Raw genomic sequence first — 26,533 nt, 5'->3', positions numbered from 1 at the left:
ATTTCAAACCTTGTTTTTCTTTCACTTTGCAAAGCCTTCTGGTGTCGGGCACCACGGCACATCTTCCCACAGAGAATGTGGCCGGCATTTTCCTGTCCTGACCTCAGGTGAGGTGGCCGGGTGGGTGGCCGGAGGGAGTGTCTCAGGCAGCCTTGCCTACAGCCTCACAAAAGGCAGTAACACAACTATACAGGTGATGGGGAACCACACAACACGTTTCACGGGATCCAAAATAAATGGATCCCCAACTCAACTTACTTTTGCAAATCTGCAAACCACATGGCCAAGCAGACACAGAGCTAAGAGGCCTGATGATTGAGCCTTGTAAGGGGCTCCAGCACTCTGAAGGCCCGAACCTTAAGGATTGGGAGCTTTGAGGTCAATTCAAACAAAGCCTGGCAGGGGGCTCCCTTACCTGGCACTCTGTCCCCCACTCCTTCCTGCCTCGACTTTAAGACCCTGCCTTCAGAGAGGCCGCCTGGGTTGAGGAAAGAACACCAACTTTTGAGTTTGGACGGTGACCCCTCTTGGCCTCAGTCTCCTCTCTGGTGATGGGGATGATTTCACAGAGATGTGGCCATGAGGATTCGGAGGAACACTTAGGGGAGCATCCCAACCACAGCAGGCGGCTCACTTCGTTGTCCCTCCTTCCCTTGCCCCACTCCCAAGCCCAGAGGATTGTGCTCCCCCTTCAGGCCCACGGGGCGTGGTAGCTGCTCTCACCTCCCCCTCGGATCCCACCTCCCACACTGTGGCCTCCCCGCCACCCCTGTCCCGCCCCCGTGTTCTTTCGAGGATCCCAAAGGAGATAAGGCTGGGAAATCCAGAGAAGGAATGTGAGGTCTGCTGGAGTTAAGTCCTTTTAAGAACAACTGGAGGTGCCCCCGGCTCCCTTCCTCCATCCCCTGGGGCTGTGGACAGCCCTCGGTGCCCCTAGCTCTGCAGACAGTCCAGCCCAGAGTGTGTCTCAGATGCAGCCAGTGGCTTTGAAGCACAGAAGTCAAGCTGCAGTGAGCTTCGGAACGGTGGGCTGTGAGGGACTGGGGAGCGGTCCGCGAGTGGGAGAGCAGGATCAGAGTCATCACTGCCTTCTGGCCCGAGTTCAGCTCATCAGGGCTGGGGGGGAAAGCGTCCTTGGTGCGTGCAGAGGCTTGGTGAGGCGTGGGGCACGCAGGCTGGGGGGATCAGCTCAGTTTCGTCCCTGCAGGTTGGGAGGTATGTGGGCCAGACCAAATTGGGAAAATCATAAAACTCCTAAGAACTCTTCCAGAACAGTCCACGCCACCTGGGAAGCGTTAAAAGACAGATTTCCTAAGGCCAGTTCTGTAGATTTCCATTCAGATACTCTATAGGGCCTGCCTTTTATTTTTATTTTTTAAAGATTTTATTTATTTGACAAAGAAAGCACAAGCAGAGGGAGAGAAAGGGAGAAGCAGGCTCCCTGCTGAGCAAGGAGCCAGATGTGGGACTCAATTCCAGGGCCCTGGGATCATGACCCGGGCCTAAGGGCAGCCGCTTAACCGACTGAGCCACCCAGGCGTCCCAGGCCTGCCTTTTGTTTTTAATAAACTCCCAGGCGACTGAGCTGGGGGTCTGAGGAACTGCTCCTGAAACTGCACACACGTCCTCACGGCGGGAAGTTCTTTCTGTGGTCTAACCAGACTGTCCCGTTGTGAAACGTGTCTCCTCTGATCCAGGGTTGGCTGGCACCTCCTGGGCAGCACTGGCAACAGGAACCATGGTACCCAGGGGGTGTCCCCGGGCCTGGCTCTTGCAGGAGTGCCCACAGATGCTTCCCGGGCCCGTGCCAGGCCCTTGAGGGCTCGGGTTCCGACCCTACGGTCCAGCCAGAGCCAGAGTGAAGAGCCGGGCTCGCCGGCGGGGCTCAGTCTTTCCGGGGCGCCGTTTCCAGTCGAGGGAAGGGTTCGGGTCCCCCAGATCTCTGGACGCCGCGTGCGTCCGCGGGAAACGAGGGGCGTGGCCGGGGGTGGGCCCGGGGGCGGGGCCGCGGCGTGCACGCGCGCTCTCTTGTTGCTATGGTAACGCATCAACATCCAGCGCCCAGGCTGGGGAGGCGGCGGAGGCGCAGAGCCAGGGCGTTCGGCTGAGATGGTGAGGTCCCGGGAGCACCGAGGAGGGGGGGCCTCGTGTGTCCTGAACTGGGTTGGGGTTCTGAGCGGGGAGAGCAGGGCTTTGGGGAGGGCAGAAAATGAGTCAGGGTCTGGGGGCAAAGAGGGCATGCTTAGAAGGGGCAAAGAGGGCATGCTTAGAAGCAGCAAGGGAAGTCCCGAGGAGCGTCCACGGGAGGAATTAGGGGTGGGGTCGGTAGGGATTGAAAGGGTGGAGGGGTGCTAGCCCGGGAGTTGCGGAGAAAGGGACCTTCTCTTCCCTCTCCTTCAGACTAGAGCCTCCACGGGCTGGGGATAATGGGCGGTGATGTGGGACAACCGCGGGTGAGGAGGCCACATGCCGGGTTATAGGACCTGCTCCGCCACTGATAGCAGAATGACTAAGCCACCCAACCTCCCTGAGCCTCAGGTCTCTCTTCTGTTGGTGGGGCCTTGGTTCACTCAGTTGGGCTCAACAAGTATTTGTGAATGAATGAATGGGGGGTAGGTACCAGGTTTGAAAGGCCCTGGGGAGGGATCAGGTGTGCTCTGGCAGGCCTGGGGTTCCCTGGGGTGGGAAGGACCCCGCAGTGGTGAGGGTTGACAAGGACACCAGGCCTGGGAGGAACTATAAAGAGGTGTCTGGGTTCCAGTAAGGAGGGTGTTGGTCCCTGAGGGATAAGGCAGCGGGACAGAGGATAGTCACTGAAGCCTCGGGGTGTTGGAAATAACCTTAGAATTTCTGGGGCACACCAGGGGGCAGAGATGGTGCCCTGGGTATTCAGCGGACACATTTCGTGCCCATAGGTCACACTGCTTTTCTAGGGCTCAGTGGTTCCAATTCAGGGTTCCCAAGTAGGGATTTCAGAAGAGCTTTGTTAATTATATGCAAACAAGTCTCCAACAAAGAGCAGTCCCCAACTTCTGGGGACTCCCTGTGGTGTTGCGGTGGGGGTCCCCTTTCACGGATCCGTTTTATCAGGCATAGTTTTTCCGGGCTCTCCTCAGTGCTTCATAAGCGCAGGGTGTATGTCTGTTTGTCGGTGATGGCCTGGCATCGCGTCGGGCAACTAAGGGCACATAGCAGCTGTTACTTCCTTTCTCTCCGCTTTAAAACTATTCATATTTTCCAGTGCAAATTAATCAGTGCTTTGCACTTAGGCTATAGACTTGTGGGCTTTAGTGTACTCAGATGGGGATTCCCCGCCTACAGGCCACTCAGGGCAGGGGTCGGCCTGCTGAAGGAGGCCTTCCAGATTCCTTGAACAGGACTGGGCCTGCAGGCACCTTTCAGAAGCAGTGGGTCGAGTTAGTGATCTCCACTCTTCTGTCAGGCTGTGTGTGTGTGTGTGTGTGTGTGTGTGTGTGCCGCTCACTAGCTTTTGAGAGTGTTTGGAGGTGTGGGGAGGCAGGGGCTTACAATGAGGCAGATTTCCAGGACTCTTCCAAAAACAATGAATAACACCATCCTCCAGAAGGAGGCTTGGGACCTCAGTCCTGACTAGGATGCCACCTTCGGATGGCATTCTGCTGATGGCTAACCTTGTCTCCCATTTGAGGAAAGAGGTGGCCTGAGTGCATCACTCAGTAAAAGGCAGATGCAGGCGGTGCAGGCACATCCTCACCTTCTTGGTAACCAAAGCCCACAGAAAGGGAAATAGAATCCGGCCGAGAGCTGGAAGCTTGCCTTTGCCGGCCCGTGATGAACCTATATGCAAAAGGAGAGCTGGATGGCAGGGTGAGGAAGATGTCCAGGAAAGGACACAAAAGGTCTTCGTTCAGTTGACAGGTGTTAAGGTTATGTCAGGGAAACTCCACAGCTGTCCGCACCACCCCTGTACCAGCTCCTTCTCACCGGATTTGGGCTGAACGTACTGGATCGGGGACATCCGATGCTGCAGTTTTTAAGGGCTACACCCTTCTGTGTTCAGAGTCAGGCACCAGCCCTATGGCTAAGTTTTGTTTTTAAATAAATACAGTGTGTTACCTATAAAAAGGTTACCTCCTCAATTGCAGAAAATCATTCACTGCGAGAACCATCTGAAGATAAGAATGCTCATCCAAAATTTCCGTTCAACATTTTTTTGTGAACGTTCTTTTAATATGCACTCGGGGTGCATAGCCTCCAAACGGACATTTTTGCAGGAATATTTACATGTGCCTTCCAATCTGGTTTCTTCAAAACCTAATATATTATAGAGACTGTCCTGTATCAATGACAGAGTGAAAATCATCTGATTGACCAGCTAATCTCTTGGCCTCGGAGTCTCTCCCCAGATTCCTAGTGGCGGCCAAATTCCTGTGGTCCTGGGGTGGGAGGGTGTTTGAAGAGAGGGAGTCGGCTGGGTCAGCAAGAATGGAAACATCAAAGTGGGACTGGCCTCTTTATCTGTCCGCCCTCCTCATCCTCGCCCGTGGGACTAGGCCCTAGACAGGCTTGCCTCTGGGCGCTGCTCACCCTCCTGGGGATATTTATTTGGTCATGCAAGAAGTCAAACCAGCCCTTCACTTCCGGAAAGAGCCTTTTGGCTACTGTCTCGGCCTAGAGGGCTCTAACTTTCCATTTCTGCTTGGTTCTTCATTTTTCCGAGTGCTGTTACCCAGTGACCTCCCTAATCCTTCTTGTTGTTCTTGGCCACAGTGGCCGTGTTGACTGTGGTGCGTGGCTTGTGGCTTCAAAGTCAGCATTTCCCCAGTGAGGTTTCTTAGCCACCCAACCCTGGAGAGCTCAGAGCTTCCCTCTGCCCTGCCCAGTGGCCACTTCTCTCTGGTCATCTCTTTTCCTTCCTCTGTTCTGACTTCTAGGCTCTGACAGTGGAGCATCTCCTGAGCGGCTTGCTCTTGATCTGGGTGCCAAGGTCACAGGAAAGAGGCGACGGGGTCTCAGCCCCGGAGGAACCTGTCACCCGGTGGACACCTGAGGGTAAAGGGCAAACCTGCAGGAGCCCTTGAAAAGAAAGAGGAGAACACGTGCAAAAACAATAATAATACTTTTCATCTGTCTTCCAAAGCCCTGTCACTGTGTTATTTTTCACGGTGATTTGGAAGACGTGGAGTCGGGGAGTGGCCCAGAGTCAGGCGTGTTCTGGGGAAGCTTCCAGTCAAGCTGGCCTGTGGCCCTCGAGAGGTCGCCTTGTTTGCTTTCATTCATTCGGGCTTCATCCAACGCGTGTCGCGCTCCTCCGACGTGCCAGGCACCACACATTTTTCCTTACTCAGAGGCAGAACTCACACCATCCCTGCTGATCCGGTACCTTCCACCTTTCCCCTCCCAATGCTTGCCCTCAGTCCCACCTACTGCAGGTTCTTTTCATTTCCTCTGCTTCTATTTTTGGTGGAAAGGGGAGCAGTTGCTCACCACTAACCATATAATAACCCTTCCAAGTCTGTTATTGGGCATCCTCGGGGCTGCTCTATTTACCTTTTAATAAATCCAAGCCTTCCTGCTCTGCTGTACTGGGGCTGCCTGAAGTTGTAAAGGGAGGCCCCCACCGTAAGCCTCCTGCTGGCTGGGCCGGGCGGTGAGGAGAAGGGAGGGCACGCACAGCTGTGCGTGCAGGAGAATAATCGCCTGATTTAGCGGGAAAACCCGATGCAGGTGAAACAGGTGCTGCCGAGTCTGGTTGGTCAGGGCGGATCGGAGAGAGCTTTCAAAACACACCGTCCAGGGCTTAGTGACCTGCACGACAGGGTCCTTCTCTCTGTCTACCCTGTCTTCTTGACGGCTGCTGATTCCCAGGCTTGGGAGACCCACAGTGGGTAGCTCATGCTGCCGAGACATCCCAGCTTAGAGAGCTGGGGGACGGGTTGGCTCCTCCAAAGGGAGATTTGGGTCAGCTTTAGAGTAAGGTTGGAGCCGCCCCCAGTCCTCGCAGAAGTCACCTCCCGGAGACAGACTCCTCTCGGGGCTGAGCTGGGCTTTGGGAGGGGAGGTTGTAGTAGTGTGTTGGCAGCTGTAGGCAACAGAACCAGAACTCTGATTTACGTCCGAGGGCATAGAGGGAGGTGGATTTTGGGGAGCTCCCTGGCTGGGAAACTGCTTGGGAAACGGGGACAAAGGGAGCCACTGCAGCTGGAACCGGAGCCAAAATCACCACCCAGAGCGGGTCTGGCAAGGCCCCTGGATGCACCGTGGCACGCCCAGCACCGGCAGCTTTGTGGCGTGCTGCCGCAGGTCCTCATCAGTGTGGCCCTGCTGCCACACTGCCTCGGCCAGAGCTCCTCCGGGCTCTCCTGGCACCACCAGCTCCCCTCCGTTCTCCGGCTCAGGGGATCCGATTGGTGAAGCCGAGGCCCTTTGCCCAGGCTCAGAAGGCGCCTGTCTGGTGTTTTTAGAATCTACAGTCGGAGATAGGCCTTAACTCATTAGATGAGTTCCTTCCTTCCCAAATAGGAAGACACTGGTTGGTTGAACGTGCATGCTTTTGGGGTCCCAGGAGTGAAAGCCACGAAGCAGTCACTCAGCCTTCATCCACTGAACTTTACTGGACACCAACTGTGAGCCAAGCAGCGGGAAGGTGCTTTTCCATCCTGTGTCCTTTGGTCCCCACGATAACCTTGCGAGCTTGTGGGGGACACGGAGGACGTCAGATGGCGGTGTTAGCCATGAAAGGGGGCTCGGAGCTCAGGCCGAGAGGCTTGGAGGTGGAGAGGATGCTACCTTTCCGGAGAGGCAGCCCACATGGCCTCAAAAGACAGTGCCCCTGTGGGAAATCGGGACCAGGGTGACGACGACGTCCTCTCGCCAGCCACACTTCCTTCCTCCTCCCTTCTGTACCCCACGACGACCTGGCCATCTGCAGCATGGGGACGAGGGAATGCTCCTTCTCGCGGAGCTAGCGTGCCTGGCCCCTGCCCAGACGGCCCCCGGCTTCTGTGGGGTGTCTCCTACATTTCAGGGTTTACCGGTGCTTCCCCTCAGTGGCTTCCCCACACGCGCACCTGCTTCTCCCCGGCACGGGCTGGCGAGGTGTTTCCCCTTGCCCAGGGTCCAGCCGACCGCTCGGTACTGACGACTCGGCCTTTCTGCCTCTCCCTGCAGCCGCTAAGCACCACTGGCGTCCTGAGTTCGTCTTCCACCACTTCCAACAGGTCGAGGAATAGGGCTCGCTACCGGACCAAAGCCGTGAGCTCCGAGGTGGATGAGAGCCTCTTCCGAGGGGTCAAGGTAACCGTCACCCAGCCCCTCCAGGTAGCTGGCCCTGGGAGGCAGTGACCCGGACTGGTGTTGCTCGGGATGAAGCCAGCACTGGGCAAGCCGTCCCCTCTCCCTGGTGACTCTCAGAGGGAGACCTGAGCAGCCGGACGCTGGCATCTCGTGGGGCCCCTGTGATCAGAGGCACCTGGCTCGCTCCACCACTGCAATCTTCACGTCTGCCCTGTATTTAAAATCTGGTGTGAGGTGGGGGGGGGGGGGGGGGGGGGCTGCTCTGCGGCAGAGAGCAGGTCGATGCCCAGTGAATGCCCCAGGATGAAGAAGTGTGAGGGCCACAGACCGAGCTCACAGACCCGGAGCAACATATTGCCCCTCCATCCAAGAACAGCATCAGAGAAAACCACAGACCCTCCTCTCTCAGTTGCTCAACTAACAGGGTTCATTAGCTTTGGGAGACCCCGAGCAGGTCTTCATGTGCAGGTGTCATCCCCACTAAGAGGCCGACAGCTTCTTCTGTGTAGAGAAGGACAGCCAGCAAGAGCATGACTTGGAATATTCTTGGTACACGGGAAGGGCAGCATGGTGAGAAGGAAGGGAGTCAAGGACGGAAGGAGAATGGGACATGGAGCGAGGGCAGTGAGAGACAGAGGGACAGAGCAAAGGACAGGGAAGATGCCAGGAGTGGTGTGAGTGCTGACGTGAACACCTGTGCATCGGGCAGGTGGCGGGAGCCCAGCGGATGTCTGTGCTCCTCGCTGTCCTCATTGTGAACCAAACAGGACTCTCCAGGGGCATCTGGGTGCCTCAGTCGGCTGAGCGTCTGAGTCCTGGTTTTGGCTCTGGTCTGAGCTCAGGGGTGTGAGATCGAGCCCCACCGCCCCACCTCCAGCTCCGTGATCTGTGATCTGTGATCCGTGATCCATGATCTGCGATCCTTGGGGAGTGTGATCTGTGACCCCGGGGAGTCTGCTTGGGGATTCTTTCTCCTGCTGCCTCTGCACCCCCTCCACTTGCACGTGGGAGCGCTCTCTCTCAAGGAAATAAATAAATCTTTAAACGAACAAACGGGACCTTCCAGAGGCTTCGAGATAGGCACCTTTCTCCATTTATTTTTTTTCCGATTTACTTATTTTTAAGATTTCATTTATTTATTTACTTGAGAGAGACAGTGAGAGAGCATACGCAGAGGGAGGAGCAGGCTCCCCGCTGAGTAGGGAGCCCGATGCAGGACTCGATCCCAGGACTCTGGGATCATGACCTGAGCCGAAGGCAGATGCTCAATAATCGGCTTAACCAGCTGAGCCACCCAGGCGCCCCGCCTTTCTCCATTTAGAAGACCTCCATCTGCATTGGTTTTCCTATCCACAGGGACAGAATCGGAGGAACGCACCCTCACTTACAGACAGGTTTTGTTTTGGGCCCGTGGGGTGATGAAGGGTTTGGAAATGGCCGAGTTCCCCAGGGGTCATCCAGCTGGGACGGCGGGAGGGGCAGTCAGAGAAATGCCTGTTCCTGGCCCTTTTCTTTGGCCTCCTCGCTGGGGGAGCAGAAGTCTCTCTGAAGCGGCAGCAGGGGGCAGAAGCGGTCCGTGGCGCGCCTGAGTGGTGCCCTCTCGGAAGCAGATGGCTGCAGGTGGTAGTAGCGCTCTGGGGACAGTCTGTGCAAAGGGCAAAGGGCGCTCAGGACCCGAACGACCTCCACGGAGGCAGGATCACGGTCTCTGCCTTCATGACAAATGAAATTCTCCCCTGCGTTCAAAATTTTCCTGAAATAAGTGCTTTCGTTTTCTTATTATCTGACTCTTTCACGGTTGGAATATTTTGGAAAAAAAAAATCATACATTTAATATGTATCCCCGCTAATTCTGACTCCCTGACTTTCTCACCGCATTCCATGTAAGAGCAGGTCTCCACCAGGCCATTTGGCCATTTCTAACCTCCTCCATATGATTTTTTCGGGGGTGGGGGGACCAAAGTAAATTAATCATAAGGAAGGATTAAAAATTCTGAACATCATGGATTGCATGAGTCTGTAACTAATCGTATTATCTCAAACCACAATGTGGTCCAAGAGAGACCATTATTTCTTCTTTCATAAATCTTGAAGGGAGGAGAACCTAGACACCCCAGATTTTCGTGCCTGCTGGTTTCAGGTTAGGAATGGACACACACTAGCCACTCCCCTCCCCATCCTTCCAGGACTATTTGCACAAGACATGGGAAGGCCTTGTTCTCAGAGGAGCCGGTCAGTAAGAAGGCATGCAGCCATATTCAAGGGCAGAGCAGCGTACTTCTTTCTCAGTGCCCTGGAAACTCTTGGTGGTCCCGCGATCTGGGCCCCAGTCAGCCTTTTCTGCCATTGGCTGGGGTGGAGGAAAGAGGGGAAGGCTGCCCTTGAAGAAGTTGGGACTGACCCGAAGGATGTGGGCTGACCAGCTTCTAAGCTGGCCTCCTGACCCCACAGGCTCAGGCCCAGAGTGACAGCCCCATTGTGGTCCTCCGAGATAAGCATGCGATTCGGAAAACCCTCACTGCCCTGGGCTTGGAAAACAAGCCGGAGACCATGCAGCTCATCACCCGGGACATGGTCCGGGAACTCATGTGAGTACCCAGGGCTCGGAGCCCTGCCTCCCCATCCCAGCCTGCACTTCTGCTGAGGACCTGTACAGGGAGAGGGGCCGTCTGATCGCCTCCAGATGGCCGAGCCCCACCTCTGTACTATTTATCTCCCCTGTTGGCTTCCTAGCTCTCCTTCCTTGGCGTCCTGGCCTCTCGTTTCTCCTCCTCTTGTATCGATTCTTGCCTTTCCCTTCGAACCCCAGCTGCTGCTTCCCTGTCTCCTGGCTGCGGTGGGACTCACGGGGCTGCGAGAGGGGCTGTGCTCTCTCCGAGCCCCCCCTTAGCGCTCTTGGTAAAGGGATATGGTCCAGAGGAGTCAACTCCTTTTGGCTGCACCAAGAATCTGAGGTAAAGGGAAACTGACCAGATGCTAATCGGCCCCCTGGCTTCTTCCCAGGCTCTGAGGCCAGAAGAGGAAATTCCCCGGGGCTCTTGGGTTCCTTTGGGATTGGCTCCGCATGGCTTCCTGACTAGAGCTGCCCCCTTGCTCGGCGCCCCCGTGGGTTAGGCCTGTAGCTCCGCAGTGGGAACAGCTGTTGCTGGGGGCCGTGGTGGGGGGCGGTTAGCTGCTCTCTTGGAAACCGTCCTCCCAGCCTGCTTCCACCTGCGGAGAACTTGAGCTCCCAGGAAGTGTCGCCTGTGTCACAAGCTGGGGCAGCACGGCTGGGTCATGGCCCCAGGAACGCGGTCTGGTCAGCCCTGGTGGCAAACGGTCATTCATGGTCTGCCGTCCTGCGGCCACTTGTGGGGCAAAGGAAGGGTTCCTTTTTGGGGTGGGCCAGTCCTGCAAGTGCCAGATTGGACCTGGTCATTCCAGGTCCCGGGCCAAGCCCCGGATCCACTCACTCATTCGGTCTTCCTCCTGGACTGCCCCCCCAACACACACACACACACACACACACACACACACACACACACACGCATTTTATGAGATGAGGTTTCACTTCCTGCCTCAGACGGTCTGCGTCTCCTTGCCGGGTCCCTGTTAAATGGCCTCACCCAGAAGCAGCTTTATTCTGGGCCCGGGCTGCTCCTGCCGCCTCCACCTCCAGTGTATGTCATTTGTTTGTAATCATTATAATTAGCTATTGGCTTGTTGAATGTGCTGGGCGGCTAGGAGGAGAGGTCCGCAGACATGCCTCTGACTGTTGTTGATCAGAGATTTTAATTAATATTTAGGGTTCAAAGCTTCTCTCTGGGCCAGATGGACAGGGATGCTTAGGTTTCTCACAGCATCCGTTTCAACCTTGTCTGGCGTCCCCCCTGCCCTTTTTACGTCTTCCACGAGGAATAAGCTGTTTTTAAAGTCCAGTTCACCAGTGTGGTTTTGAGCTCTCCGTCTGGGCCCAGCCAGGGGCTAGGCGGTCCGCAGGGCCAGCAGAGGCTACGTATTGGAGGAGTGTGTGGTCCTGCGCACAGGCCGTGCCCGGGGCTGGGAGGCACAGCCCAGGCTGTGACAGTAGAGCGCACTGGCCTCCGAGGAGGTCGGCTCTTGGCCTGGTGGGGGGATTGGCCTATGTGCACGTGGCGGGGGCAGGGTCTCTGATGGGTGCACCGAGAAGGTGACATGCGCACTAGGCCTTTCAGCAAAAGCCCTTAAAGTGTCTCTGTTTGGCCCATGCCTCACCTGGGACCCCTTCTCCCCAGTGGGCCGGTGGTGCAGCGGGCAGTGTCTCCCGCCACGGGGTGGCATCGTGGGATGCGGGAGCGGCGGAGGGCCCAGCACCTGTAGCGTGGTGCTGAGAGCTTCCTGCTCCTCTCCACTGACTGTTCATCCCCTGGGGCAGCGTTCCCGCCAAGGATCCCTCTGGTGAGTCCCTCATCATGAGCCCTGAGGAGTTTGAACGCATCAAATGGGCATCCCACGTGCTGACCAGAGAAGAGCTCGAGGCCAAGGAGCAGGCCTTCAAGAAGGAGAAGGAGGCCATCGTGGTAGCTGCCCTCCCTGAGCCCTGATCTCTGCAGATGGGAGGGGGGAGCTCTAGTCTGGGGGTCCTGGAAGGAGGCATGAATGTGTGCTTCATGGAGACCAGAGACGTGCTAGAGTGGACACCAGGTGTGGGAACAGCTGGGGGGCGGAGGACAGGTGAGGAGGAAGCCAGGCCGAGAAACTTCTGGGTTCTGCTAGCACGACGGGCGAAGCCACCTTGGGGGTCCTACTGGGTGGCCTGTGGTAGCCGGGCCAGCACCCAGGGCAGTCCCCTACTGATCCAGACTGTCTCCCATAGGACGCGGTGACCAAGCGCAAGAAGATCATGAAGCAGAAGGAAATGGTGTGGAGAAACAACAAGAAGCTCAGCGACCTGGAGGAGGTGGCCAAGGAGAGGGCCCAGAACCTCCTGCAGAGAGCCGACACTTTGCGCATGGAGCAAGAGGAGGAGCTCAAGGACATGAGCAAGGTGGGGACTTGGTTCCTCCTCTCCCCCCTCCCTCCTCTTCGGCTCTGGACGGCCTCAGCTCCAGATGGACTTGGGGCGAGGAGGGGGTGACAGGTGAGGGGCTGGCGGAGGGGGGGTGTTGCTGTGGTCAGAGGGAGGACTGGCCTTGCCACATGCTATCCGTGTGACCTTCAGCAAGTCGCTCACCCGCCCTAGGCCTCATTTTCTTCATGTGTCGAACGAGTGGTAAAACTACTTAGCAGGGTGATTCTCGGGGTGAACTGAGCTTTGCCAAGTGAGGACCTGCCTTCCCTTTCTCTCCTGCCGGGAAACTGGCTTCTCCTGAGGAGCCTAAAGGGCTTCCTTTAGCTGAGAGCATGAAGACAAGAGGCTCGGGTGGACTTTTTGTTTCTCCTTTGCGTGTGGTTCACTTCCCAAGCACATGAACACTGCTGACTCCCAACCCTGTCGTCCACACCTTCTCTCCCAGGTTGATCTGTCCGCATGCCTCCTTTTATTTTCCAGAACTTTCACTTGGTTGTTCTTATGGAAGGCTGTCCCCTGGTGTGTCATGTTGGGTTCTTCCAGCTTAAAAAGTCTAGTGGCTTGGCCTCTGCACTAGTGTTTCAGTTTCCCTGAGAAGTAGAACAAAGGGCCTAATGTTGGGGTTCATGGGTCTCTAAGGGGGACCTTGGACCTCTGAAGTTTTATGGAAATTTTATGTGTGTGTATGTAAGTGAGTCTTAAGGAGGACAGAGCCCATTGCTTTCCTCATATTCTCAAAGAGTGGTCCATGGTCCCCAAAACACGAAGGCTTCTCCTTGCATAGGCTAGCACTCTTAGGAGCCCAGTAAGTGTTCGCGTAGAGCTACACTCAGGGAAGGGTGGGCATAGGAATGCTCTTGCTCTCACGGGCTTGTGCGTGGCTGTGCGGGGGTCCGGCACGCTCAGTAGTGCCCTGCTCTCATTTCTCCCCTTCAGCTTCCACACCCAATGGTGCAGCCCTCCCCGTCCTTGTGCCTAGACCTGGTTTCACCGTGTCATTCCGCCCCCCGCCGCGCCCCCCGCAGATCATCCTCAATGCCAAGTGCCATGCCATCCGGGATGCCCAAATCATGGAGAAGCAGCTGATTCAAAGAGAATTGGATGCAGAGGAAAAGCGGTTGGATCAGATGATGGAGGTGGAACGACAGAGATCCATTCAAAGGCAGGAGGAGCTGGATAGGAAGAGGAGGGAGGAAAGAATCAGGTACAGTGGTGGTTTTGGCATCTCCCTCCCTGCCATTTCCATGGGTCTTTAGGTCCCGGTAGCCTTGCCAAGAGGGAAGAGAGGAGAAATGGTCATTACTACCATCTATTATGATCTCAAAACGTTATGATGAGATTCATAGAACCGCAGAGCTTCTCAAAACTGATTCTTCAGATCATAACAGGTGCGTCACAGTCTGGCCCCAACGCAGCCTCATTTCCCAGCTTTTCCTGCCATCCCCTCTGAGGTTCCCCATCCCCCAGCACGCCTGGACTCCTCACGGTTTACGCTTTTGTTGTTCCTTCTGCTTTGAATACTCTTCTCTTTCCTTTTCCCTTGGAAAATACTTTCCCTTCCTTATGTGGCTTTGCTGTCACCTCCCCTGGAAAGCTCTCTCCCTTCTGCAGGCAGGCTCCAGGCCCCCTTTCTCTGCATCCTGCCACACCATGTTTATACTCCAGCACAGGGCTTCTTGCACTGGGGCTCTCTGGCCCTCACCAGACAGCATTCCTGTCTTGGTTCATTCCTGTAGCTCCTGGACCTAGCAGAGTGTTTGGCCTGTAGCAGGTGCTTAACACATGTTAGGGTGATAAATTCAGTCCCCTTCCTTTTGCAGAAAAGGACAAGTAAATTTATCGGAGCAGGTTAAGTTATTTACCAAATTTACCAGAGCAGGTAAATTTACCAAAAGGACAAGTAGATTTACCAGAACAGGTAAATTATAGACCCACAGTGTCCCAGGTCCAGAACATCAACCATATAATTGTGAGAGTTACTTTGAACCACACTGACTGGCTCTGCTCTCTCCTCCTCTGATTCTGTGCTCTTGAACCATTCATCTCTGTACTTCCCGTAGGTACCTGCTTGACTGTAGTAGGCTCCCTATAAATGTGGATTTAATGGGTAAGTGGCTCTTCATCTTCTGCATAAATAGCTCCAATTAAAGAAAAATCTCTGCCTCATCAGGCCACTCTAATGATCTGAGTTGGTCCTTATATTGGGCCCCAGCCTGCTTCCATGTAATTCTTTTACTCATTCCTCCTGTGTATTTCATCTGGAGTCATGAAGCCATTCAAGCGCTCCACCTGGATGGGAATCTCATTGTCCTTCCTCTCAATTCTACCCTAACCTGTGTCTTCTCTCATTCTCCCAGCCTTTACTCATACATCATGGGGTCTGGATGTTTCTAAGTTTATTGTGATCCCAACAACACATAGGGAGTCACTGGCACCAGCACAGACTGTAAACTCTGGGTTCTCTGCTTTTTACTGTCGAGCAAGGGCATCCCTGAGTAGAGAGGCTTGTTCAGACCCAGGAGTGGGAGGTTCGTGGCACGTGAGATGGGGCATAAGATAGACAGCTAACGAAGTGGGTGTGGGAGGTGGGTGGGCGCCAGGACACACTGGGTGCTAGCAGAGGCATGGGAGGAAGGAGAGGTCCCGGGCTTTCTAACTGCGAAGCTGGCATAGGAACCCTAGCATCCCATGATTGCTCCGGGAGGGCTTGGGAGGTGGGAGGATTTCAGAAGCTCTTGACACACTGAAAGGCAGAATGTGCATTGCAGAGGCGGGGTGCACTCTTGGGCAAACAAATGAAGAAGGGGAGCCTCAAGAAGGGGAGCTTGGAAGAGGAGAGGACAACCCCCTCATGACACCGGACACTTGAGAAGGACTTTGGTCTGGGCTCATGAAGAGTAGCAATGTGTAGGGGGTGCTTGTCCAATTGTTCCTGTGACACCTCCCATCTTGGGGGTTATTTGGGTGGAGGCTGGAACAGAGGAACGTGGACGTGGGTTTCTAAGCCCCTGCGGTACTGCTCACTCCTAGAGGAAGACGGCACATTGTGGAACAGATGGTAAAGAACCAGGAGGAGCGGTCGCTGCTTGCCGAGCAGCGGGAGCAAGAGAAGGACCAGATGCTGGAGTACATGGAACAGCTCCAGGAGGAGGATCTAAGGGTAACACGCTGGACAGATGGTGCCAAATTCCACCAGCAACAGCAACAAAGCTCTCCGAGATTTGGGGGTGTCAGGGTGTGGACCGATTTTCTGTCAGGCACATGCTTATTTTGCAACACCATCGCCATCAGCTTTTATGGCCATGTTGAACGTTCATTTGGCTGTGGCGCCATACTGGGGGATGAACAGGGACTTGGACAGATTCTGTCCCTGCCTCCCGGGGACTTGGGGTCCGAGACCAACGCATCCATGGGCATGGACACAGAAAGGAAATGTACAGCTATATGCATTGCACACATAAACATAGGGATGTTTAATAGCCTTCCTGCAGCTATTTAAAGGGATGTGATACACTTTGTAGATGTCTTAGCTCTGTCTTAGGCTCAGGCTCCCTGCTGTTCCCTCACTCCAAGTACACAGCATCCGAACGTGGTTAGTTGTGTGGAGGAGCCAAACCTTTTTTCTCCATTAGTCTGGATAAAATCAGTAGGCATATCCATTGCAAAAGAAATGATGACATACCTGCCCAAAACCAAGTAGACTTAAAGAAACCCCCTTCTGTTTGCCTGCTCCGGTCTGTTGCAATACATAAAGGCCCCTTGCACAGTAGGGGGCAAGGCGAGCCTTTGGGGTGTTTATTCTTTCTGCCCCCTCAGTTTTTTACCTTTGAAAATTTTTATACACACAGACAAGTTGAAAGAATTGTACATATCACGTCCATCCATGCTCCACCTAGATTTCATAATTGTGAATCTGCCATAGTTGTTTGTCTCTTTTCGGGGTGTATATGTATTCTGTTACTGTTAAACTCTTTGACAGCAGATATCTTGAGACTTTGCTACTAAATGGTTCAGCCCTTATTTCGGAAGAACAAAGATGCTCTCTCACCAGTCATCAGTACTGGTATCTCATCCCCTCATGAAAAATTGGAATCCAACGAATCTGTCATATCATTTAATCCTTAATCCACATTCAGATTTCCCCAAGTGTTCCAAAAATGTATTTTCAGTTTTCTTTTTTTCAACCAAGATCCAATCAAGTTCCCTGCCTTGCATTCACTTAAGCCTCTTTCATGTGCTTTGACCCAGAAGAGTTCTTGTTCCTTCTTTCCTTGATTTTTTTTGGCACTGGTGTTGTGAGGCACCCAGGCAAGTTGACTTGAAGCGTTTCCCCCATTCTGATCTGTCAGATTATTTCCTCATGGTGTCATTTAACTAGTGGGACCTGTATTCCTGATTTTTTTCTCCTCTTTCCCCACATTAATGGACGATTGGGTTGTCATCTCCCAGTGATTTAATGATGGTGTGGAACCAACAAAAACAACAACCTGAAAAGTAAATACCTAGGCAAAGAAGTAAGTCAACACATGATGGTATATATGTCCTAGATCAGTGTTCAGCAGGTTTTCTCCTTGGGCTGGTCAACGGGATTAAATAACGCATGGGCACCGATGGCAGGCCTAAATCTGGTGGGAAGCAGGTAGAAAGGAAAGGAAGAAAGGGAGAAGGGGAAAGGGAGTGGAGAGTCACTGGGCCAGGTGGGGAAAAGTGGGGTGAGTGAAGAGGTAGGCACAGGGAGAGTGAGGGAATGCCGGCCACCGTGACTCACGCACCGCAGCCTGGGTGGGAGGCAGTGGGCGCTGTGCCGATCTGGTGCAGGAGGCGCCCCGGGAGGCCTGGACGTGGCTGTGAGTCCAGCTCGGGGAGAGCCAGCGGAGTTGCCTCGGATGAGTCAGGGCAGAAGCTGGGCTGAGAAGGAGCTGGAAGTCTAGGGTGGGGCATAGCCTTTGGGGGATGGAGGGAGCTGGAAACGGTGTGTGGGGGGAGTTGTTGGGTGGAAGAACTTGAAGGAAAGAGTTGGACATTGGTGAGAGGATATAGGTAGGCCAGCTGCGTAAGGTTCTCCTTCGGGACCTGAGAATGTGCTCGCTCCGAACTTCAGGCTTTGAAAGGCTCGGGCTCCTTCCTCAGCAGGGATCTTGTCACTCAGGGTCACACTGATACTCCTCCATCATTCATTGTCTTTCTCTGTGTCTACCATTTTCCCCCCCTTTTTCTCCCATGCCACTCACTTTGGTTCCCCCTTTCCCTGTCTCGGTCGATTGAGTATTTGCTGTTTTCCTCTCATTGGGCTACACATATTGCCAGGGGAGACAGGAAGCGTGACATGGTCCCCATCCTTTGGCAGGGACAGAATGAACACACAGGAATGAGTGGGGACCTACAAGGCAGTGCCTAACCAAATCCCAGGAGGTGTGGCACCATCTTAGGTGCAGAGGGGGTTCAGAAATCAAGAGAGAACTGGAACTTGGGGTAATCTTCCCGAGAAGATTGGAACTTTAATTTAGAAAGACCGGGTTTCAAAACTGTGGCACTGGATTTTGTTAGCTGGATGGCCCTGGACAAAGAAATTTGGGGCCTCAGTGTCTTCATCTGCATGAGAGAGATAACAGGTTCTACCTTTCAGGGTTTGGGGATGTATTTGGGTTTCAGAGCTAGGCTATATAAAGGGCCCAGTGAATAGAAAATACTAAATTACAGCAATACTTTGTTATTTCAATCATCGCTATTGAATAGAGACCAGATGCTAGGGTTTGACGAAGAGAAGGAAATTGAAGACAGGAGAAAAGACCAGCAACAATGGGTAGGACTTCACATGACATGTGGGAGACACCGGGGAGAATTTTAAGAGCCTCCACTTCTCTGAGAGTGTATAGAAATCATCCGAGTCGGGGCTGCCACCAGCCACGTGGGTGCAGACTGCAAAGAGGCCATTTGGCTGCGAGGGGTCATTGGTGAGGCTTGACTAGGGGCTAGCGGCAGCAGCTGGCCTGCAGACGGGGCACGTGCCCCTGCCTTTGTGTCTCTGTCCTTATGGGCCGGTGTCTCTGGGTCTTGTCCCCTTCTACTTGGAGGCTCTTTTCCTTCTGATGGCAGGACATGGAACGGAGGCACCAGCAAAAACTAAAGATGCAAGCTGAGATTAAGCGCATTAATGACGAAAACCAGAAACGGAAGGCAGAGCTGCTGGCTCAGGAGAAACTGGCAGACCAGATGGTGATGGAGTTTACCAAGAAGAAGATGGTAGGTTTCTGATGCCTGGGACTTCTGGCCACGGGGAGCGGCAGGCCTGAGATCTAGGGGAAGCCATGTGTCCATTCCAGAATTCATGTCCTTCGTTCAAGGGACTGGCTCCTTCTTCTCTTCATCTTGGCCACTGGTTCATTAATAGAGAGTAGGCTGGAAGGGACACCCAAATTAGAATGTTACATCCTTGTTAACACCTTTGATTAGAAGTTGGATGAGGGTCAGGTACAGGCCGGGAAGAAAATGAAAACTATTGGGGAAAGGAAAGTTTTTGTGGATTTCTCATGGAATGCATGATTACATCCCCAGTAATCACGGGTCACCTGCCCCATAAATTTCTTGTGAAAATTCCTCTATTGGGCATCCTGTACTGGGGGCTAGACTCTGAGAGTAGAGCTTCTCCCACCGCTGCTGTGGAAGCTGTAAGCACAACTGCATCGCGGGGCGGAGAGTGACCCCGCTCATGGTGACGGGGAGATGCTGCTCACGCTGCGCGGACTGACTCAGGAGCCAGGCTGAGTAATGGAGCGAGTGGGGGCAGTGAGGAATGGGGGGCGAAAAAGCTTCTAAGCCCAGTTTAGATGGAGTGGTGGTCTCTGATCTTGCAGCCGGGGCTGCCCCTTCGAGCGAAGGGCAGAGATTGGTTGTGGAAGCCTCTGGAGTTCCTTGCCCTGCCACCTAGTGCGAGGTGGAACAGAGACCAGCTTTGACACACAGCCCCCTGTGCACGGCTCACAAGTAGGCAACTCTCTGGGCTGCCCAGGAGTCTGGGCAGGTAGAACGATGGCTATGGAACATTCTTTATGGGAAAGGAGATCACATTTCCACCCAGCTCAAGCCATTAGTCTTATGACTACCCGAGAATGGTAGTTGGGAGGCTGGCTTTGGGAAGATTTCCGGGCTATGTCTGTTCTTCCAGAGAAGTGGCAAAGGGAGCTAACTCTGATGGTTCACTCCTTGCATATCTGCTAACCGCAGTGGAACTGCCCAAAGCATGGTTGGCCATTTGCCCAGGGACTAATGAGATAACTTCCACCTGCTGCACTTTACAAGACAGGCAGGGTGCCACAGTTTTTACTTATAGAAACGTGGCCCAGTGGCCTTGCAACTTAGACATTGTCTGCAATGCCGGGGAAGGAGCATGAAGGCTGGGCTTGGGATACCTGCATTCAAATCCTCTTTGGTTGTTGACTAGCTACGCGATCTCGGGCAGGACCCTTGATCTGAATGAATGTCAGTTTCCTCATCTATAATACCTGTCTCATGAAATGCTGTAGGGGCCCTCTGGGATCATACAGGAGGAAGCATTTGGTAAACAATGAAGCATTTTGCAATGCTAATTGACTTTATTCATGCATTGCTAGTTATTTTGCCCTACCTTAAAAAGAGTCAGGGAGTGATGTGGGAGATACTGGACAGACTGTTGCAGGGACTTCGTCTCTCTGCAAGGCTGGGGCAACGGGAGCTGCTCTACAAGACCTTTTCTTCCTGGCAGGCTCGAGAAGCAGAGTTTGAGGCTGAGCAGGAGAGAATACGGAGGGAGAAAGAGAAGGAGATTGCCCGTCTGAGGACCATGCAGGAGAAGGCCCAGGATTACCAGGCAGAGCAGGTACCTTCTTGGCCTCGGCTTCCTCGGGGCTCCCCAACTCCCTTAACTATTCCCTTGACAGCCTGCAAAACTGACCTGAAGGACAGAGATGCGGAGGGCAGGGCAGCATGCAGGTTACCTAGACTTGAGTCGCTGGAGGGCGAAGGGGTGAGCTCCCCCAGTGCTTGTGGCAGTGAGGACTGCTCAGGGCATTACGTGCTGAAGGTTCAAGAGAAAGCTTTTGGCTGCTGCGTAAAGAACTTTCACTGAACTCTGTCACCAGGGGAACTGTGGCATCTCCATCATTATAGTTTTTTAAAATGAGAGGCGACTGTTGGACCGCCTGGAGGTGTTGGAGGTGTAGGGAAAGAACTGGGATCAGCGGTGGGGGAGGACAAGCCAAGACCCCCCAGGGTATCTTCCGACCAGAAAGTTCTACAAGATTCCATGTACGCTTTCCCGCAACAGTCTTGCTGCCAGAGAAATGCACGGCACTCCTCAAAGCGGGCTGTGTCAGAGTCTGCAGTCGGGGTCTTCCTAAGGTGCCCGGTCAGTTCCGAGGTCGGTTTGCACCCTCACGGGTCTCCCCACCTTCTCTTTTCCCAGGACGCCTTGCGGGCCAAGCGCAACCAGGAGGTTGCAGACAGGGAGTGGCGCAGAAAGGAAAAGGAAAATGCACAGAAGAGGGTGGAGACAGAAGCCAAACTGCGCAAAAGCCGGTTGGAGCAGGTGGCTTTCAAGGAGCACACTCTGGCCGTTCAGGTGCAACGGGACCGGGATGAGTTCGAGAGGATTCTTCGGTAGGTGGGGCTGGGCACCTCGGCTTCCTTTCTTTGTACTGTGGCAGGGATGGCCCCTACTGGGCGGAGAGGACCTTGCCGGCATGTCCACAGACAGATGTGCATTCATCTTGCCTGGGTTGGCAGAGTCATTCCAACTAGATGCAGAGCTGAAAGGCGCAAAGACAAGAACTGAGAGCCAAGAATTTTCTGATTAGGGATTTGGAAGACAGCACCTTGACGTAGCTAAGGAATTGGGTATTATCGGGATTATTTGTCCCGGAGGATTAAAGGTGTGAATAGAAGTATGTGTCTGGTCCCTTTGCCCTCCCCTGCCACCACGTCCCCCTGTACGTTAGGGATGAAGCTGCAGCCGGGAGGTCGAGGAGAGACAGAAAGAACTTCAAACACCAAGGTTGTGGGTCACTGGAGAAGAGCCTGTGTTGGGGGCTAGGGTCTTTGCCCTTCATTTGATAAATACGTTTGAAGCACATAAATTCAAGACTCTGTGCCGGATGTTCTGGGAGACATTAGAGGTGAACAAAACGCTGTCCTTGCCAGTCCATGTGGGAGGGTGTGGGAGACTCATATTTGGATGGACCTTACCTATATTTATCCATCTTGCCTGCCTTGCCAACTCTTCATCCTTTTATTTTTGTTCTCTTTTGGCTCAATGAAAATTCCCACCCATAAGTGGAAGTGAAGTGTTCACATCTGTCACTTTCCCCACCCCGTGTCCACCCCCAGAGCTGCCGGCAGCCACAGCTGCTTTGGCGTCTCTCAGTCAGATCTGCCACCACCAGACCTGGCCCCTGGGGTGTTCCCCTGGTACTGTTCTGGACTAACTGGGAATGACTCCTTTCTTGCTCTGGTTCAGACTCTGTAAGATCAGAAGCTTTCAAAGGAAACAAACAAAACAAAATTTGAATGGGGGGTGTAGATACAAAATTACAGAAATTATGCTCGGGTAAGTGGAGAGTCAGTGGTGCAGACCGGCTTTCTGGTCTACCTGCTCTCGGTCCTTGGCACCGCCCCAGGTAACTTGCATGGCAGACCAGCCCTGGGCCCCCACCGAAGACCCCCCAGCCAGAGGCAGGGCAGACCTGTAGGAATCTCTGCCCTTGTCAGAGCCAGGTTCCTGGTCTTTTATTGGACTGTGGGCCCCCAGACTGTCCCCACTAGCTGCAGTACCCTTTGACTCTGTAGCTTTCCCTGCCCACAAGGATCGTGCCATGGTCTCTGGAAACTTGCTCAAGGAAGCAGGTTCCTCAACAGCCCCACAGATTCTGCCCCTGGGCTCCAGACTACCTCTCAGATGTCTGCCCTCACCAGCCTGTATGCCCTTGGACACCTGTGTTGCCTTTAGCAGGCACTAATAAACATTAATGGGAAGAAATTAAGGGTCCTACTTTTGCCACTGACCCATTTGTCCCTTCTTTGCTTTGTTTGCCCAAAGCATATGCACTAGCCAGTTATTAAAGTGAGACCAGCCCTTTGGAGATGTTCAGCTTCACCTGATGTTCTAGGTTAGCATCTACACCCGGTGTCTCCAGGGCCATGTGACCACCAGGGCGGGTGTCTTTTAGCGCTAGGAGCATCTCTGCTGTAGCCAGCAATCCAACTTTTCCTACTTCAAAAGCATGACCTCATAGATGGCCTCTATATTTGCTTCCTGCTTCTGGAGAGCGGGATGCCTTTGCCTGGCAGCCCACTGACTAAGCAGAGATAGCTGACCTACCCTACCCGGTGGCTCTCGGAAACACTGGGGAGCTCACATAAAGTCCTGTGGCCCAGGCTCCACCCCCACAGATTCTGATGTAACTGGTCGGGGGTGAGGCCCTGGGCAGCAGCAGGTTTTGGAAGCTCCTGGGTGACTGTAGTGCAGTCAGGCTCCAAGTTCACGGCTATAACCCTATGAAGTGACCTGGCTCTGCCCCATTCAAATTTCCAACTGCCTGCCCGCCCAGGGGCTTCCTAGTGACACATGCAGGCTCCCATTTCCAGCCTATTTTGCCTGACGTGAAACAGTAGAACCCCATTCTCTGTATAGGAAAATACAAGGGCAAGGCGAGGAGGTAGGGCTTCTTGCTATCGCGGAGATGTCTGAGTGGTTGGGGTGTGGAGTCTAAATGGAGAGCAGTGAGGAAGTCGGCAGGTGTCTCCGGGCAGACTGGGGGGCTGTGGCAGGTGCAGGTACCCACAGCTGTGCAGGAGTTACCGAGAGTTGAGACGATACCGGTGTTTCTCGGGGCCGGGGAGATGGCTGGCCAGAGGGAAGTGAATAAGTGACATGGTGCTTTTCAGAGCTTTGTGGGGTACCAGTGCCCTCAGGGCAGGGAGCAGGTGAGATATCCCTGCCTAAGATGCTTTTACACGTTGTTCTCGTTTTTGGTTATGTCGAGAAAGAACTAAGATGACCACTCAGGGTGGCTGAGCTCAGCGCTTCCCCTGAGATGTGAATACATTTCATTTGAGGTTTTTTGGAGCTTGTCTGGCCCACATTGGCCGCTTTCTCCAGGATATTAGGGCCCTTGCAAAGAGGCTCCTATGAAGAATCTGGAGAGCTGGAGAGCTGGAGCACTAAGAGGCCCCAGGGACAACTCCTTCCTTCTTCCAGCAAGTAGGAGAGCTAGCTTTACCAACACCAGCACTTTTCACTTCTGAGCATCCCCTTTGCAGTTTTGTTGATGTCATTAGTATTGTTCGTGGGAAGGAAAAAAGGGAGAGAGAGAAAGAAAGATATCTTAGAACCAGCTAGAGAGGAGCTGTGCATCGTTGCAAAAGAGAAGGTTGGAATAAAATAGCTTCCAGTGGGTGAAACCCGGAGTATAGGCCAGCTACATAATTTGCAGGGCCTGGGGGATCCCTTGCTCAAAAAATATTAAGAATTTCAAAACGGTGATGGAACAGCATGAAAGCAAGCACAGGGCCCGCCTAAGCACGCCCCTGACATGGAGTGCCCACAGCACCGGGCCTGGCTGAGGAGAGGGGTGGTACTCACGGAGGCGGCTTGGAGGCTGGTCTCTGAGCCTCATAAGAGGGTGGGAGTGTGCAGGGCTGTGGTCTCTGAAGCACGTTCCCTGGAGAAGCCCTTCCAGAAGGCTCCCTCAGTGCCTCTCCTCTCTGGGCCAGCTCGGCCTAGTCCATTCGGCAACCGGTGTCCCTCCTCCAGGGCTCAGAGAGAGCAGATTGAGAAGGAGCGGCTGGAGGAGGAGAAAAAGGCCACCGGGCGCTTACAGCATGCCAACGAGCTCAGGCGCCAGGTACGCGAGAACCAGCAGAAGCAGGTGCAGGACCGCATTGCCACCTTTGAGGAGGGCCGGCGCCTCAGAGAGGAGGCCCAGAAGCGGCGTGAGCGCATTGATGACCTCAAGAAGAAAAAGATCGAAGAGCTGAGGTGCGCTGCAATCCCTGTGGCTCCCCTCCCCTCCCCTTCCCCGAGGGCAGGGAGTGTGGGAGTCAGGGGGCCGGAGGGAGGCGGCAGGCAGGGAGGCAGCAGGCGCGCTGGGAGGGCCCTTTCTCCTGTCTCAAGGCTCACACAGGGTGTTGCCCCCTGAAGGGGGCTCCTGCTGAAGGCTCTGGGACTGGGGCCGCCTGGCTCTGTGGGAGCTCCGAGGCAGGGGGCTCTGTAGAGCCTTGAGGGGAATGTGTTTGGGGGATGGATTGTGGGAGCAGGGGTGGGGGTGCAGGCCCCCCGGTTCCGGGGCCTGCTTCCTGCTGCCTCCTCTCTGGTCCCATGCCCCCCTCACACTCGCCCTGTGTCCCCCCTGCAGAGCCACCGGCCTTCCTGAGAAGTACTGCATTGAAGCCGAGCGCAAAGCTAACATCCAGCCAGCCGCCTCTGTGAAATGAGGGGAGCCTCCGTGTGCCCAGGGGTGCCTGCAGGGGACAGGTTCTGCCCAGTCTCTGGGTGCCCATAACTGCCGCTAACCTAGACATTTTATAGTTACAGATTAAATTTATTCTACTTCATTAAGCAACAGCCCAGCTTTCTTGGGGGGCGGGGCTGTGGCTGCTGGGGATATATGAGCTGTGAGCCCAGTGGGCTATGGGAGCCGGTGCCGTGGGCAGTGTGGTGCTCTGGGGGGGGGGGATGGAAGGGTGCTCCCTGCTGGTGGTCCCTCCTAGCTTCACGGGCCCTTGCCCTGCGTCCCCTGGCTTTTTTGGGGCCCTGGGGATGTTGCCTTCCTGTCCACCTTCAGCATGGCCTTGCTCTGGCCCTGTTCCAAGTCCAGTTCAGAGGCATTTCAGAGCGGGGGGCTGGAGCCGCTCTCTCAGGGCGGGGCTGGGGTAGGAGGGACCAGAGCTGCAGACGCAGAGCTCCTACCGGGCACCCGTGACTCAGACCACACCTGTGGGGGGGGTGGCATTTGCACCGAGGGCTTACCCTCTGGCTCTGCCCTCCCCTGCCAGAGCCCTTTCCACTCCAGGTGGTGCCACAGCACAGACACCTGCCGTCCCCCGCCAGGCACACCCAGGGCCCTGCTCCTCACCCGACCTGGCTGCCCCCTCACTCAAGCGGCCGGGCTCTCCTCACTCCACCTCACCCTGACGGGTGGGGCTCCCCACGGCCATTGTTGCCTGTGTTAGTGTGCCTCCTGTCTCCCCAAAACACTTCTAGTCATTCATTCCCTTATTCAAATGCTGCTTGAGTGCCTCCTTCTCTGGGTGCACACTGGGCGCTCAGTGCAGCAGACCTGGGTCCACCTTCGTGGACGCTTCTCATCTGGGCCAATCTGCTCCTGTTCCTCCCTCAGCCGCTCCACCACATGTCTTGTGCCTTTACAAAGTCTCAGCTTTTTTGGAAGCAGGCTGATTACCAGGCTCCTTGTGGGCTGAAGAGCTGTGGTCCAGGGATGGAGCCTTTTTCCCGTTTTGTATGCCTGGGGGTGGGGAAGGGCTTGCCTCCCAGCTCCCAGCCCCACAGTGTCACCCTGCCCCCTCCATACTCCCCTCCAAACCAGAGCCCAGTCTTGCCTCCCTCGATGGGTCCTGCCCTAGAGGAGGCAGGGAGCCGCTGCTGGGCGCGTCCTGGGTGTTTACAACGCCAGGTTATAGGGGCCTTGGGCAAGAGTCCTCTTTTCATAAGGCCCAGGGAGAGTGGGCAGGCAAGCTGCTCCCTATGCTTCCTTCCTCTTCCTCAGAGAAGCCTCCCCGGGTTCCTTCTCCACCTGCCCCGCCCTGACCAGGCTAGCTGCTGGGGAGGGGGGCTCTCACCCTCCTGCTCAGTGCCCCTGAGGATGCCCCTCCTACCTGGGGAAGCTGCTCCCTTCCTCCCAGAGGTCTTGGAAAGATATGGTACTCACCCAGGTTGGGAGGGCTCCCTTGATCTCATGGCAGCACCACTGAGGTTTCTGGCACCTTCTGTGGCTGGCTTACTTGCTCAGGCTCCCTGTGTGAAGCCTCTTGCAGGTCATACCTGCAGGGACCAAGCCTTGAGCCCTTCCTTGTTCCGGGGGACCCACCTGCCAGGAAAGGCAGAAAGGGCCTTGGGTGCCTGGAGTTTGCCCTAGGGGACCTGAGTCACCCATCTCAGGACCAGGAGGAATGGGTTTCATTGGACTGAGGGTCGAGAACAAAGGCCGTTCCAGGCCCATTGCTAACTTGTGAGGCCAC

General features: G+C 54.7%; 1 protein-coding gene across 3 annotated transcripts; it reads left to right on the top strand.

The window, feature by feature from the left end:
• Positions 1-2,010: 2,010 nt before the first annotated feature.
• On the top strand, positions 2,011-24,893 carry CFAP45 (cilia and flagella associated protein 45). 3 transcript variants are annotated; one of them, XM_073888271.1, is made up of 13 exons: positions 2,011-2,112; positions 4,914-5,031; positions 7,150-7,275; positions 9,727-9,863; positions 11,669-11,813; positions 12,110-12,280; positions 13,330-13,508; positions 15,335-15,464; positions 18,401-18,547; positions 20,046-20,159; positions 20,745-20,938; positions 24,090-24,314; positions 24,691-24,893. In XM_073888271.1, the coding sequence occupies exons 4-13, from the start codon at positions 9,826-9,828 to the stop codon at positions 24,767-24,769; spliced, it is 1,422 nt and encodes a 473-aa protein (XP_073744372.1). In that variant the 5' UTR covers positions 2,011-2,112; positions 4,914-5,031; positions 7,150-7,275; positions 9,727-9,825; the 3' UTR covers positions 24,770-24,893. The 3 variants fall into 3 exon arrangements, with proteins under 3 accessions (XP_073744372.1, XP_025716502.1, XP_073744373.1); XM_025860717.2 differs by lacking the exon at positions 4,914-5,031 and having other exon boundaries at positions 2,016-2,112; XM_073888272.1 differs by lacking the exons at positions 2,011-2,112; positions 4,914-5,031 and adding an exon at positions 5,206-5,358.
• Positions 24,894-26,533: the final 1,640 nt, after the last annotated feature.

Source organism: Callorhinus ursinus, unplaced genomic scaffold (genome assembly GCF_003265705.2).
Source record: "Callorhinus ursinus isolate GAN/ISIS: 27379988/994484 unplaced genomic scaffold, GSC_fseal_2.0 scaffold88, whole genome shotgun sequence".
NCBI lineage: Eukaryota > Metazoa > Chordata > Mammalia > Carnivora > Otariidae > Callorhinus > Callorhinus ursinus.
The sequence above is the reverse complement of the archived record's forward strand: the minus strand, read 5'-3'. Positions and strand labels throughout refer to the sequence as shown.

Bases quoted from the DNA above. Each gene is read 5' to 3' on its own strand.
- CFAP45 (XM_025860717.2), top strand. The intron at 20,160-20,744 runs GTACCTTCTTGG...CTCTTTTCCCAG, and splicing joins AGGATTACCAGGCAGAGCAG to GACGCCTTGCGGGCCAAGCG. The intron at 20,939-24,089 runs GTAGGTGGGGCT...TCCCTCCTCCAG, and splicing joins GAGTTCGAGAGGATTCTTCG to GGCTCAGAGAGAGCAGATTG.